This window comes from Cyanistes caeruleus, chromosome 12, assembly GCF_971803275.1.
Source record: "Cyanistes caeruleus chromosome 12, bCyaCae1.hap1.1, whole genome shotgun sequence".
NCBI lineage: Eukaryota > Metazoa > Chordata > Aves > Passeriformes > Paridae > Cyanistes > Cyanistes caeruleus.
In genome coordinates this window covers 21691085-21706857 of record NC_141712.1, presented here as the reverse complement: position 1 = coordinate 21706857, position 15773 = coordinate 21691085, and the positions used below count along the sequence as shown (strand labels likewise).

General features: G+C 52.8%; 1 protein-coding gene across 1 annotated transcript in view; it reads right to left on the bottom strand.

Annotated features, from left to right (window-relative positions):
- Positions 1 to 15773, bottom strand: part of PMFBP1 (polyamine modulated factor 1 binding protein 1) — an 83985-nt gene that overhangs the window by 201 nt on the left and 68011 nt on the right. The window contains 10 exon segments of the mRNA XM_086848202.1: positions 2 to 163; positions 206 to 439; positions 518 to 685; positions 791 to 955; positions 1225 to 1347; positions 1963 to 2160; positions 2162 to 2215; positions 2681 to 2883; positions 9558 to 9637; positions 10169 to 10346. Coding sequence (XP_086704328.1) covers positions 2 to 163; positions 206 to 439; positions 518 to 685; positions 791 to 955; positions 1225 to 1347; positions 1963 to 2160; positions 2162 to 2215; positions 2681 to 2883; positions 9558 to 9637; positions 10169 to 10346 — 1565 coding nt within the window.

Genomic DNA, 15773 nt, shown 5'->3' with positions numbered 1-15773 from the left:
CAGCCTGTCCCTGTTTCAAGCCCAGCCCATATTCCTGCAAAGGCAGTTCTCCCACAGCCCATGCCCTGGGACAGGCAGCTGGTGCCCAGCTATCCCTGCACACCTGGGACCATCGTCCCAGCATTGTTTCATGCCAGGCTGTGTCAGGAATTCTGCTCACTTTTTCAGCTGCTCACACTTGTGTGATTGCTCAGGTGTTCTGAACATTAGGAACGGGTTCTCCTCCTGCATCTTGCCTAGTGTGCCTTGAATGCCTGTTTGTGTCCTGCACCTGCTCTGTCACCTTGTTGAACTCTTCCTTAAGGAAAGCCAGCTCCACCTTGCAGACAACCAGCTCCTCTTCTCGCAGAGCCAGAGTTCGTTCACTGTCCAGGTGTAGCTGCTGCCAGTGTTGGACTAGGCTGGTCAGCTGCTGCAGCCTCTCCTGGAGAGAGTAGGTCTGCCCATGGCACAGTGAGAGAGACAGGCTGAGCACAAATTGCTGGTTTTTTTACAGGAAGACTTGAGACATCCTTACCTTCTGTTTGCTCTGCTTCTTGAAGCTCTGCATTTTCCTCAGCTCCTGATGAAGCTTCTGCCTGTGTATCTTGTAGGCTGCAATCTTTTCTGCCTGCTTGGTGCTTTCTTGCCGGACTTGGGCCAGCTCTGCCTGGAGGTTCTCCATGTCCTGCACCTGCCAGCAAAGCTGTGGGGCAGGGAGGGTGGTTGGCCATGGCTGAGCCTCTCCTGGATGCAGGAGAGGGGTCTGGGACTGAGGCTTCATCCCTGTCCTGTCCTACCTTGCCCTCACCTGTTGCTGCAGCTCTGCCACTTTTTGGTGTAGGCCTTGGATGGCCTCTTTGGCTCTGCTCAGCTGCTGCAGACTCTGCTTCTCCTGGGCCTGGGTGACTCCCAGCTGCTCCTGCAGCCGGGCTGGGCTGTGCTGCAGGCCCTGGCTCTGCTCCTGTGCCTGCAGCTGCAGAGAAGGCAGTGGTCAGTGGGTTGGCCTTGTGCTGTATGCCCTTCCCTGAGCACAGGCACAGCTCCTCTCTGTGTGCTGCAGGACACTGAGGGCTGGCCAGTACCTGGCTGAGTGTGGCATTGTTGCCTCCCACCCTGTCCCAGAGCTTCCTGGGGAAGTGGAGCAGGGGTCAGCCCTGCAGTGTGGTTGTCATGGCTCCTGTGTGCCCCTGGCTGCTTGCCCCTAGGCTTGGTGTAGTGGCTGGGGGGGCTGCTGGCACTGACCTGCTTGAGCAGCTTCTCCTGTGGGATATCGTGGCTGGTGTCAAAATCACTGTGGACAGCCAAGTAGGAGGTGACCTCTGTCTGCACTGCCTGGTCCTTCAGGTGGAGGGGTGTACCACTGACCTGTGAATACCCAGCAGGGTGTGGGATCACTCTGTGCCCCTGCTGTGTACAGCTGAGGCTGCAGAAGGAGCCTTTTTAGGACAACTCATGGACAGTGGGCTGTTGGGCAGGGCCTGTGACAGAGGAGCGTGGCCTGCACCAGGTGGGAGCCAGGACGGCTGCTGGTTTCTGGCCCTCTTTGTGCTGTCCCCACAGTGCCCTCCCTGTTGTGGCAGTATCTCTTGGGCACCCAGCAGCCCTGGAAAGCCATCTCTGTGGTTCCTGACCAGTGGCAGAGCACGGGCAGAGGGAGAGTGGAGATCCCAGCTCATTGGCAAGGTTGTGGGCTGCTGCCACTAGCCCTGGGACAGTGCTCAGGGTGTCAGTGGTGCTGTTAGTCTGCATTCTTCCAGCTCTGCTCATCTGGGTGGACTGGGCTGTTCCAGCCAGACTTGCCTTGTGGCTAGGCTGCTCTGTATAGGTGGTGCTAGAGCCACATGTGGCTGGCAGGATGTTCTCTGGGGGGTCACCAGGTGTTTGCACAGGCTGTGGGGCAGGCATGATGCCTGGCCTGTGGCAGTGGCAGTGGGGGACATACACAGCTTGGTCTGTGGCTGTTGTGCCCAGCACTGGTACCTTGCCCATCAGTGCCTGGAACTGCTGCATCAGAATGACCAAGTCCTGGTGCTCCTGCTCCACTGCACACTCCTGCTCCTGCAGCTGGACCAGTTGTTTGTGGTTTGTGCCCCTGCAGAAGTCCAGGTCCAGCTGCAATGCCTGTATTGTGACCAGCACCTGAGCTGGATCCAGGTCTTCCTGCTGCATGTCCTGGCAGCCCTGCTCTGGGCTCCCCATGCTGTGGCTCCAGCACCAATGTCTGCCTTTGGCCCTAAGGACATAGCATGAGCAGCATCAGTCCAGCTCACCACTGTAGCCCATCTTGCAGCTCCTGTCTGGGCAGGCACTGGGGCTGGACAATGCTGGCAGTCCTAGTTCTGTGCAGAGCAGCAATGGACCATGTTGCAAACAGGTGGGTGCAGCCCTTCCCCACCAAGCAGCACTGCTCCATGTGTGCATGTTCTGACAGTTCCTATGGGCTCACAAACAGCTGAGCCCCTGGCAACCACTGGCCCTCCATGCTGCAGTGAACTGTGGCCACTGTGGGAAATGATGGCAGTGGGACCAGTGCAGCCACAGCAGGACTGGATACGCCTGAGCCCCTTGTGCTCTCCCCAGCCCTGGAGGTGTCTGGTGGTGCAGGTAAGGGCTGGCCAGGGCCTCCTGTATCACCTGGCCACCAATCTGTGGCTACGCAACCAGTGCCTGGCTTGAGTATATGGTTGGCATGGCTCACCTTGGGCTGCCAGGTGTCTGTCTCCTGCTGAAGCTGCTAGATGGAGCTGGTCAGCTCTGGTGTTGTCTCCTTTGCCCCTGGTAGACCTCTACAGGAGCCTTCAGGCTGATCCTGAGGTGCAAGAACCTCCCTGGATGTGCCAAATTTTGGCCATTCTCTCACTGTTGGAAGTACCATAAACTTTCCCACAGCCTCAGACAACCCTTAGTCTCACAGATGTCACTCAGCCCTGCCTGGGGCAGCCCCACCGTCCCATGGTGTTGGCACTGCCACTCCCTGTCTGAGGAGCACCTGATGCCAGCAGGAGAGGCCTAGCCTGGGGCTCCTGTAAAAGCAGGGCAGAGCTGTGCGAGGCTGTGGCCCTCTCCTCAGCAGCACCTGGTCCTACTGCTGCCCACAGTCATCACTGCTGCCTTCCTGTGCCATGCTCCTCACCATCCTGTATCCCTGGCATTGCTGTGTGACACTACCCCATGTGCCACTATGACATCACAAGGTCCTGGGCATCATCTTCAGAACTGGTTCAGAACATGGCAGCACCCCTATATCAGGGCAGGGCCTTGCCACACTCATGCTGCCCCTGCACTGTCCTCAGGCCATACTCAGTCTGTAGCCAGCCCCAGAGCACAGTGCTGGGCTGTAGCCAGGGCCAGGTGACAGTGGGGATAGCAGCAGTGCTGTACTCAGGGCTGTGCCCTGCAGTCTGCCACCCACACAATGGAAAGAGCTTTGGGGACCTGCTGCAGGGGCACATCCTGATAGGGCCATGGGCTACAGGCCCTTGGGGAGGTTGAATGTATCCAGGCGAGGCTGAGTGTGGACAGGAGAGGCTGAGTGCATGTGTCTGGTTGTCCCACTGCCTGGAGCCAGCCCTCAGTGTGCGGGTACTTGTGTCAGTGACACGGGCCTCTGGGAGCCAGTGGTGCCTTGACTGAGGATGCACAGTGATGGTGTGAGCACAGACCTGCCGCTGACCTGTGCTGGTGGCATGGGACTCCCTGGGCTGTGTGTGATCCCTTGCCAACACTCAGTGCAGTCTCACAGGTGTTTTAACTGGAAATTTCCAAGGCTGAACTGGGCCTAGAAGGTGAACGCAGATGTACCATAGCAGAAATCATCAGTTTCCATGACGACTTGCTCCACCAGCGGGTCACAGTCATGGGTGATGGGAGCAGGCACAGCACCAACAGTCCTGTGAGCAGGGCTGCTGAACCCCCTGCTTCCACAACACAATTGAATTTGCCCCGTTTCTGTCACTGTGTGGAAATAGCATTTCCCCGCTGACTTCAGTCTTGTTCAGGCAGCAAAAGCCAGGGCACAGAGCATCCACAGCACACAGAGCCTTTATGGGACAAAGCCTCATGCCATGTGTGCTGTGCCATGCTGTGTTGCATGGTGCCACAGGCAATGCTGCTCTACCACAGATGTGCCACACCATGCTGAGCTGCAGCTTGCCTTGAAGGGCTCAACACTGCTCCAGCTCCTTGTGAGCATGTGGGGCAGCCCCACAGCCCTGACCTACAGCTGCCTGCCCATACTCAGCTGGTGCTGGGAGGATGGGGGAGTGGGGTGGGGGGTATAAAACTGGCCCCTCTGCTGTGTGAGCACAGTCCTGGGGGTGGGAGTTGTCTTACTTTAATTACTACCGCCATGTTACTCTTTTCAGGGCCACCTTAATTGAAATTAAACAGCTGCTGTGTTCAGGCTGGGACAAAAGTGAATCCTTTTCCATTCCCCTCCAGTTTAATGAAGACTGACATGCTGGGAGAAAACAAAGACAATCCAGCTGCTGCCTCTTGCTGGCACATGCATCAGCAATTACCAGTGACCCCACAGGCTGGCAGACACCCCAGAGCACCCCGCAGCCATCAGCCCCAGGCAGCCCAGTCTGTGTCTTGGAGAGCTCCTGCCTAAAGGTCTTTCTGAGGGGTGTGCAAGGAATGGGGTGCCCACAACATAGGGCATGCCAGCATGAGGGTCTCAGTGCCCAGGTTCTGTTTCCAGGCTTTCATTCCATCTGTTAAGAAGCGTCTGGCCACCAACCATGACCCAGCGCGGCCCCTCAGCCCTCCCCTATGTTGCCAGGGTCCCGCCATCCCTGTGGGCTCAACCAACTTCAGCCTCACAATGTTCACTGTCACCAACTAACCCATGCAGCCTCAAGCCAGGGCAGTAATGTCAGCCCAGGACTCCTCTCCAGTCTTAGGGTTTTTTTCTGTTTTAGGACCAGGAGTTTGCTTCATGCCATTCAGTACTTTAAAATATGCAAAATGAGGTGCTGCTACAAACCTCATTAACACCCGCCTCCAACATCATTAAGATGTTTCCAAGAAAATTAATTGAGAGACTCATTAAAAATAAATTAAGAAAAATGTGTTGCAGAGCGCCTGCTCCGAGCTCGTAAATCACGGCTCAGAGCTCCAGGCCGCTGCACAGGCAATTAACGCCAGCCAATTTGTTTTATCCTGGCTGCGAAAATTAGAAAGCAGACATGGAGATTAGATTAGGCATGTCTGTCAAGCGGAACTTGGAGTGAATATTTTAGGATACAAAATGGAAATCAGAAAAACAAAGCTGGGACTTCATTCAGGAGAGCTGGCGGGCAGTGGGGATGGGAAGGAAGGAGGTTTGCATGTTCTCTGTGCCATGGCTGTGTGTCAATGACACCCATCTTGTGATCCTGCCACCACCAGCTCTGTCCTCCCCTGCACATTGCCCATCCCTTGGTGGCTGTGCAGATGCCAATCATCCCTCTTGGGGAGCATGAGCTCACAGTGAGTGTTCTGAGCTGCTGTGTGTGACACAGCCCAAGCCAGCACATTGCCTGCATATGCTGATTACACACTAGGATTAGCAAACATTGTGCAACTGGGTGAGACCACTGCTTGGGCCTCTATCAGCTTTAGGCTGTTGGTGCCCCTTTGTCCATCTCCAGTACCTTTCATCACAGGAGTTCAAACCACTTGATATTCATGAACCAAACTGCAGGACCCCTCTGCAAAACAAGTGTTGTGATCCCTGTTTCACACAGATGAGCCAAAGAAGAGATGACTTAAGGTCTTGCTTGTACTTACATGAATGCACAAGCAACTCATGCAGTGGCTACTGCACTGGCACATCCCAGCAGTGTGTGGGATATGTTGGTGGCTGCTCATGCAGCCAAATGTCCAGCTGCAGTGGTGGCCCTTCATGGCAGTGGGAACCTGTGTGCTACCAGTGCTCATGGTGCAGGGGCACCACAGAGCTCTAGGAAAGGCTCCAGAAGGAGCCATGGGCACCACATCAGCCTGAACAACTCAAGTGGTGTTGTGTGAAGAGTTCAGTGCAGAGCAAGAGGTAATTTGGTCACATATCAGAATGCCAGAGGAAAGTGGGAACAGAGTAGGAGGCTCTTGGATCAGCAGGCAGAAGTGCACCCCAGTCTGATGTCTGTGAGATGACACAAACAAAACTGAAACTGGAGTGCAGCACACAAAGAAATGGTTACCTCTTGGCAGAACAAGTTTAACACTGCTGGCCACTTGGAACCAAATCTGGAGGACTCACTTCCAGCTCTACCTATCAGTCTCTGATCCCAAAGCAGACAGATGCTGGTCCTGTGGTGCGAGACAATGAAGTCTTCACCGCATCGTTGCTACCCTGAGCCAGGATTTCCCATCTGCTCATGTCGTTCCACCCGCCGCCATGGGCAGGAACACCTTCTACCTTCCAGGGTTCTCCAAGCCCCGTTCCAGTCTGGCCTTGGACTCCTCCAGGGATGTGGCAGCCACAGCTGCTCTGGGCAATCTGTGGCAGCGGTGGGCGGGGGCTGAGAGGTGGCAGGAGCGGGCTCGGGGTGCTGAGGGTGAGGGAGCGGAGGAGGCGGGAGCGGGCTCGGGGTGCTGAGGGTGAGGGAGCGGAGGAGGCGGGAGCGGGCTCGGGGTGCTGAGGGTGAGGGAGCGGAGGAGGCGGGAGCGGGCTCGGGGCGCTGGGGACCGGCAGTGCAGGGGGCTGCGGACGGCCGCTTCGCGCATGCGCGCTGACAGGCTCCGCTCCGCCTCGCTCGCGCCCGGCAGGGGTCGCTCTCGGCCCGCGCGGCGCTGCCCGTGAGGGCGGCTCCGCCCCGAGCACCCTCAGGCACTGCTGGGCACCCCGGGACACCCCTCGGGCGTCCCCAGGCACTCTCCCCGGCTATGCTCCGAGCAACCTCTCCCGGGCGCCTCTCGAGCGTCTCCGAGCACCGCCTGGGCACCCGCCGGGCACCACCAAGCATCCCCCAGCACCTTTGTTTCTGCCGCGGTCCCGGTCGGGGGTGCCCGAGACGGCGTTGCCGAGCCGAGGTTCCCAGAGCTGGGTTGCCCAGGGATGGGGGTGCCTGTGCCGGTGGCTTCCCGGAGCAGGGGTGCCCGGTGATATGAGTGCCCGAGCCGGGTGTGCCCGGTGCTCCCGCCTCAGCTCAGCCCCAACCCGGGGCAGGCAGAGGGCTGGCAGGTCTTGCACTGGGATTGGGATTCATGAACGGGGAAACGAGATCAATGACTCCGTCGGTAGAATCTTAACAAGCTTTAAAGGATATTTCTGAGCTGTTCCAGTGACGATTCTCGGCCCTTCGTGTTGGCAGGGAGCCGTACCTCGGCCCGATCCTACCCGGTACTGCCCGGGGCACGCTGCCGTGTTTGGGATGAGCAACAGCGATAGAAATACAGGCAGTGTGGGCATAGTCCACCGGGAGAGACAACAATCGGCACTTGGAGGGCTTTGCATTCTGCGGTGCGAATGATCTCATTATCCTTGCGGGGGTCTCGAATTTGCTACTTGTACTTACCAGCTACTTGAAAAATTCTTATTAAAAACCACAACAGCTCTAGGGAGAGGGCACCCACCGAGGAAGGGAGAGAGAACAAACTGGATGTGGAAAAACAGAAGGGGGAAACAGCCACCGTAGCAATAATGGGTCAGAACCTGCTCTGCCCTGCTGTCTTTCGAGTGGAGACTGAAAGGCCTTGACACTTCCCAGGGCGCACATCAGTGTTTTGCCTCTGCTCTATTCCTCTAGCTACCACATGTTCCCATGAAACCTCATAGCTGAGGTTTGTTGGTGCATGAGGAGGCCCACCCAGCCTAGTTACAAGGGAACCAACCTCTGACATTCCCATTGCTCAAACACTGGGTCACCTCATCCCCTTTTCCTGCCCAGACAGCGTCAGCCAGAATAGGCCACCCAGGGTTAGCCTGGTTGGGTTTAAACACCTTCCCCCAGAGTCAGGGAGAAGGTGCAGATGGTCATGGGAATGACCCTGCAAGTGTGCAGCGAGTGGTCCCTGGGGCTGCCTCCTGCCCGCTGCCGGTGCTGCTGTGTATTCACACCACCACAGCACCATTTCCACTGCTGCTTCTGCCAACTGCATCTCAGTTTTTTGAATCTGTGGGTTAAGGACATACACAAAATCTGTAGGAGCTGTGATGTGTTCCTCTAAGGAAACGAGAGATGGAAAGCAGCGGGAAGTAGAAATTCTGCTGGAAAATGGAAGGAGCAAATGAAAGGAAAGCAGTGCTGCTCAGGTCTGGTCACAGGACATGAGGCATTGGTGGTTCTTGCAGTTACAGTCACTAAGTTGCTGGGAGAGGGATAGTGCCCCCGGACAGCCACATCAGCAGCTCTGGGGCCTCCTTCTTAGCTAGCACTGATGGTAGCACCGTCTGGGAGGTCAAGAAAAAGCAAGGGGGCAGAGGGGAGACAAAAACCAGAGGGAGCTGTGTAAATGGAAAGAGATCCTGGTGGTGGGGAGCACAAGGAGAACCTCCAAAGGGCAGGAGGGGATGGGGATACAGATATGAAGCTGAAAGAGAGGACCTTCCCTTCCCTTCCCTTCCCTTCCCTTCCCTTCCCTTCCCTTCCCTTCCCTTCCCTTCCCTTCCCTTCCCTTCCCTTCCCTTCCCTTCCCTTCCCTTCCCTTCCCTTCCCTTCCCTTCCCTTCCCTTCCCTTCCCTTCCCTTCCCTTCCCTTCCCTTCCCTTCCCTTCCCTTCCCTTCCCTTCCCTTCCCTTCCCTTCCCTTCCCTTCCCTTCCCTTCCCTTCCCTTCCCTTCCCTTCCCTTCCCTTCCCTTCCCTTCCCTTCCCTTCCCTTCCCTTCCCTTCCCTTCCCTTCCCTTCCCTTCCCTTCCCTTCCCTTCCCTTCCCTTCCCTTCCCTTCCCTTCCCTTCCCTTCCCTTCCCTTCTATGGTTAACCTTAAGTCTGTGGCCAAAAAGAAAGGAGTATTCTAAGATAAAGGATAAAATCCAAGGTAAACAAAATTGAGACCATATTGCTGCTGCATAGAAAGCTTCATTAGCCCTGTTGGCATAGCAATCATGAGAGAAAAAACAAAACAGTAAGAATAATGTGGAGGGACTGATTGCCAGGAGAGGATGTCTTGCATTTGCCATCTTTTGGTGTCTTCAAGCCCAGCCAAATGCCTGTCTGAAGCTATCTTAGTAAGACAAGTTACTGATTTCAGAGTAAGGGGGTGAAATTTTCATGACTGTAGGTACAGGAGGTCAGGCAGCCCAATCTCTTCCTGCTCACCCCAGGAATCTGCAGGAAGGAAATGAAAAGGAGGATCTCAAGAACATGATGCTATTTGTGGTCTTGGATAGAGCAGTGACTTCTCACCAGCAGTGATTCATCTGCCTACATCGGCATTCCACAGCATTACTCAGCCCCTCAGGTGGGCAGACACTTGAGGGTAGATCTTCCTCAAAGAGGCCAGGTCTGCTGACCTTATATAACTTCTTTTTTTCAGATCTTTAGCAGCTGTCCCCAGCCTCCAAGGTATGACACAGCCAGGTGGTCCTAACCTTGCTGAAGGTCTGGAGCATTTGTACCATCCTTCTCACAAGATCTCACTGTAGTCTCAGCTGCTGTAGCTCTGTTTTGCCTCAGAAATTAGGGCTTGGGGCTGTGCTAGAATAAAATCAGATGAAGATGGAGAGATGGATCTGTGGAAACATTTGTTTAGTGCCCAGGAGCAGCCCAAAAGACAAACTGACTGTTAACAATTATTAGGAAAATAATGGAGAGCAGATCACAGTTCTGCCAATGAACAGATTCATAGTGAAAGCTGCACTGTGATTTCTTTGTACAGCTTTGCCTTCCTCTCTCAAGAAAAAGATTTGGAAGTGTTTCAGAGAAGACCAACAAGGATGATCAAATACAAAGAGCATTTTCCATGTGAGGAAAAAGTGGGTAGTCTCTTTAGACTGGAAAAGAATAGACTGAAGAGGATTATAGTATCAAGATTAGCAAATAGAGACTGCCTGCAGTATGATTTCTCATCATCCCTTCAACATACGAGCTGGCAGCACCTCATAAATTAGCAGGTAATACCAAAAAACCAAAACCCAGATCTTATACTGAATGTCATGTGCTGTGTTGGGCTGCTTCACACAGGGTGTGGTGCACCCCCAAGGCTCATATGCATTCAAAAATAAATTAAACATTTTAATGGGAGAAAAAAAAAATCCACTCACTTTAATGGAATTCGAGACCCTGTTTCTGCTTCTGGAGCCCTTGAGCTGCAGGTGGCTGAGGCTGGCAGAGAGTTCTGGGAAGCACCACGGGATCTGTGGCCTCCATACCCCAGCATGGATGCACCAACCAGACTCCAGGAGTCAATCACCAAATTGCGCTGTCTCCTCCTGGAACAAGCTACCAGTGGAGAAACAGAAAACAGTTTTTTTGTAGCTATACTGAAACTTCACAGTTGATTTTAAGCCTCTTAGACAGTATAATACTGACTGCAAGTTCCTGCTGAGGGCTATCGATTCCAGCCTGTGCCAAGCTGCAGGGAACACCCTGTGCCATGCCTGTGTGTGATGGACCGTGTCTCCGCACCAGCAGCATGACTGACTAAGATCAGAAACCAACTTCCCGGGATTTCCCACCAGCATCCTTTCAGGCTGCCATCCAGCCATCCAGCAGCAGAGATCTGACAGGCACCAGAAGACAGCATCATCTTCAAACCACATGGAGGGATTAGTGCAGGCTGGAAGCAGCCCCCTGCTGCCCTCTGTCCAGGGTGGGACACATTGCCTGGTGGGCTGTGATGAGGGAGGGGGCTTGCACTTTCAGAGGTGGCTTTCCCAGGTTGTGTGCTTATAAGCAGACACCATGGCAAATAGATTGCATGTTCTTCAGTGTAAATCCTGGTTCTTTTGAAGCACCTGCTGTTGTGCTGCTGTGGTGCTAAAGAATGTCTGCATGATGGAATGCAAGGCTATACCTTAAGTACTTCAAATTATTTAAGAGCAGTAGCATTTTGTGCTGTGGGGCCACATCGAGGCCACTGACTATATATAGTCCTGTAGGATACAGTGCAGGCTACATGGATTGTGTGGGCAGGATGGGCAGGATGGACGGGTATAGGCCATGCACAGGGCACCAGAGCAGCAGCTGACAAAGGTCAGCTGTGTGGTGCTGTTACTTCAGGCAGTGTCTCTGCATTCTCACACACTTCCTATTCTGTGACACACTGCTCTCAGCAGTGATCCAGCAGTTACAGAGCCTACATCTTTTTATCAAAGTAATTCCTCATCACCATTATTTTTTGTATACCTTCTACCACAAGAAAGGAGAGGCCAATACTGAGCTGCAGTGAATGCTCAGCCAGCATGGTAACCAGCCAAATTTCATATTAGCAGCATGGTTTAAATACCCAGCCTGCTTCAACATGATGACCGAGAACACAGGGAGTGGAAGGGGCCCCAGCTCCACTTTGGTAATGCTCCCCTCTTTCTGGAGTTTGTTAGCACAATATCAAAATTACAAACTACAACACTCCATTTCTTACTTTCATTTTGAATTAAAGACCTTCTATTGAAGACTCTCACTTCAAAAACCAGCCAGGCACTTGCTAATATCAAGCAAAATGCCTGGAGAATAAATTGCTTCTATCAGAAATAAAGCATTTTAGTTCTGCCAGAAGCAGAGAGATCTGTGTTTGTAAGTCCCTCCAAAGGCAACTCCATCTTTCCTGTTTTCCTCTCATTTTCTTTTGATGCACAAAGCCTGCACATTGCAGTGCTGTGATTGGATTCAGCTTTGGAGCAGTGTAATTGTAAATATTCATTGGAATCCAAGCTAGTTTTCCCAAGTCTCTCTTAAAAGCTTTGCAGTTATATAAACAACCATGGCTCTGCATTAGCCTCACAGCCTGGAGGCTGCCTATTCCTCCCCAGCCCCAAAGTCTGCTCAGTCAGAGGCTGCATGGAGAGAAATCAGCCTTGCCAACCATTTTAATCAATGCTCTATTATTTTCTTTATTCCCTCTTTAATGATTGTGCTGTAGAACTGGCTCTCAGATGCAGGTACCCAGTAGAGCTCCTCACTGGTGTCTACACAAATGACATGGCTCACCTTGGCTCACAGTGCCCTGACTGTCCTGGACATGTGTTTCAGTCCCTGTCTCTCTGCTGATGTTAACAGTGTGTCTGTGAATGGCTCTGAGTCCTGATATATGGTATACATTAGGTGGTATATGGTATAGGGTATTATGCCTGTGACCATTCCTCTCTCCTCTGTGAATGCTTTGTGGCTGCTCTTGTACAGTGGGGCAAGGCAAAGGGCAGCAGACTCCTACAGCCCCTGAGGAACTGAGGCAAGCTGTGTCCATCAGCCAGACCCTGCCCTTGCCTGTGCCAGCCCTGCACAGCCAAACTGCATGCCCCAAGCGGATTGTGCTCTCCAGGTGGTCTCTGACTGCAGGCATGTCCTGCACAACTCATTTTCAGAGCAGCACATGTAAAAAACCCTACACAGCTATTCTGCTGAAAAGGGAAATTGAATCCAAAAGTTCTGATAGCATATCTACACTCCCATCTCTGCTTCATCCACTCATGTGTTCCTCACCATGGGCAGGACTCTGGCCAAAGCCTGTGGCACAGCAGCACATGTAATGCAGATGGTGGTACTGGAGCCTTCATCACCCACTGACCTCCTCCACTGAGCTGCTTGCTCCTTTCAGCATGTGTTACAGCCTCCCGGGAGCCTGGGACCAGGCAGGTTGGCAGGAAAAAGGGGAACAGTGAAGGAGACTGCGGTGGGGCTCTGGGAAAGGCAAAGCTGTATTACAAGGTAGGAGCAGGGATAGATTTAGGAAATGAGCAATGCTGGTGTGAACATCAAGAGGCTGATATCATCTTCCAGTTCTGAGACAGGGGAACTTAGAAGTACCCTGCATATTGTGTATCTGTCCATAAAGCTCTCCTGTGATACAGGATCCTCAGACCCTGGCAGTCTGCTCACTTGCTCTGCTCTCCTTCCCTTTAGAAAACTTTTCCTGACTCAAATCTTTCATGATGGAGGTTCTGGCCAGTAGTTCTTGAATGTTCCTTCATGGGCATGGACAGCAGATGGGTTTTTTCCTCTTTCCTGGACTTTCTTACATACAGTTGGTGTTGTGATCTCCCTCAGTCATGCAAAAGTAAAAACCAAAAACTCAAACCCCAACAAAACGCCCAGATCATAAATCACAAAACAAGCCCTGTCTAGTAGAACTCTCTTCCACACAGAACTGTAGCTCAGAGCAGATGCTCTGTGAGAACAGATGAAGTAATGAGGCCTTTATAAAGATAACAGATCCCAGAGTCAAAACAGCTCATGGAGAGAGATTCCCTGCTCCTGTAGATCCATATCTCCTGGTGGCAGACACTGAAGTGTCCTCTTCATCTCTTTTTCCAGCCCAAGGCCAGATGCCTTCAGAATGTGGTGGAGACATCCCTGGGGAAAGTCCAGCCCCCAGCTGAAGGGAAGAAATGTGGAAAACCACAAGGTCATGAAGAAGGGCTGGATGTTGAAACATGCCCGATGGGAGGAGCAGAAGGAACCTGTTCCTGGGGTCCCTGTGGGAATCCATCCTGATCCATTCTCCAGATCCAGCATGTCACCTTTTCCCACTTGTGGTGTGACACTGTGACCCCTCGGCAGCTGCCAGTGGAGGGGGTGTACCAGTGGACACACAGCCTGGAGCCCCATCAGGGTCTCTGGTGTAAGAACACACTGGTCCTTTTGCTGCACAGCCCTTGTGCAGAGGAGTCTTCATGGCATGAGCTGGAAGTACAACCCTTCCCTTCCAACTCCATTTTAAAAAACAGCCAGAACACTGTTCTTCAGTGCTCCTGCTTGGATGATTTATCCAGGTCACAGTGAGGACAACTGGCTAACTGAGGTTAACAGCTTTCTCAGTTTCATTTCAGAAAGACATTAGCATGGGGGCTGTATTAAAGGATGATATGCCAAATCCTACTTCATTCACTAGGAGAGCTCATGATCAGGTAGGGGACTAAGATGACAAGCAGGGCTGTGCTGCTAGTTTTTCTGTAAAGGGCAGGACCATAACTCAGGTTGAGAGCTAGGCTGTTTTATCTGCCACTCACACTGAAACCAACAGAAAAGCTCAGCTGAATCTGCTATCAGTGGGTGGAGAGATGAAGGAAGGGAAGGGAAGGGAAGGGAAGGGAAGGGAAGGGAAGGGAAGGGAAGGGAAGGGAAGGGAAGGGAAGGGAAGGGAAGGGAAGGGAAGGGAAGGGAAGGGAAGGGAAGGGAAGGGAAGGGAAGGGAAGGGAAGGGAAGGGAAGGGAAGGGAAGGGAAGGGAAGGGAAGGGAAGGGAAGGAGCAGGGTGTCATTCTCACCCTGCCATCCTGTCCTTGCACAAATCAACACATGGTCATCCATATGCATATGCAGAACAAAACAAAGGCACATGCTGACCCTCTCCCGCATTCATCCATCTGCCACCACCCATAAACACAGACAAAGGCACACACAGCCTGCTCCCACCTTCACTGTGGGCAATTGGAATGCAGGTTTGCCACGCACAGCTCAGCCCGCATTCTTGGCTGGTTCCTCACAGACAGAACAACGGATGATGTGGGAATAAATAGAACAACATCTCGTAACTTTCCTTCAAAAGCAATAAATATAATCATTGCATTGTGTTCATATATATTACAATGTATGTATCATTAAATATATGAACATATTCATAGGAATATATTTATCATCACCACATTAAATGAAACAAAATGTCTCCACTATGACTAATAAGGGGGACACACCCCCTCCACCCCCCCCTATTTTAAATGCTGCCCTCTGAGCTGCTGCTCAGACAAACCAGCAGTGCTGAGCTTATCCTGTCATCCAATATGCTGGTACCTGGTACTCCAAAGTACCTGGTTTATTCTATCAGAACCCCAAGCATATTTCACTAGCAAGTTGTTAAAATAGACACATTTTTTTTTAATGGCTTATGTGGTGCTGAAGGGGATGACAAGTGGATATGAGGTGAAGCAAGTCATGTTGCAGTGTGCAGCAGCAGGAGTTCCTCAGGTTTCCAGGATCAGCTCTCCTCACCTGTTTGCCACGTGGATCCAAATTAGACCTTGTGGTTGGAGTACACTGAGGAATGCTGCTGCCTGAGCAGACATCAGGCAGACAGCCTGATTGCTGTAGAGGTGAAAGTGATGTGCTTTCCCAAGCCAGGCTCACACGCAGGAGAACACACTGAGAAAAGGGTCTGACTTCTACAGGTTCTGAAATACAGGAGTCAGTGGCAGGGCAGGGGCAAACAGACCCAGCATGGGGTAGACTGGCAAAGGCTGCCCAGCAGGCCTCCAGCAGGCAATGGGGGTACTCCCACCCTGATGGCCAGGAGCAAGCTGAGGGCTTTGTCCACAGCAGCATGGCTGAACAGGTCTGAGCAATCCTAATCTCCTGGATCACAGCATGTAAATGTCACCACTAGCCAGGACAGCTCTGTCGTGAGGCAGTGTCTCTGTGGCCATCCTCATCTTGTCTCTCCAAGGTCAGCAGCAGGAGCAACACCTACAACATCTGTGCATGACAGCCATCACACCCCCACAGCAACTGCAATCCCACCACTCATTTACAGACAGCAGAGCTGTAGCCATGTCCCTGCTGCCTCCGACCTTTCCTCTCCTCATTGGGAGGTGACAGACTCTACTCTCACATTTTCAGCCCTTCCTTACGCTGCTATGTAAACAAGAGCAGCAGATTATCATTGTTGCTGTGAATGCATTAAAGAGAGTTCCCTTCTCAGCCTGGGCTGATGAGCTAGA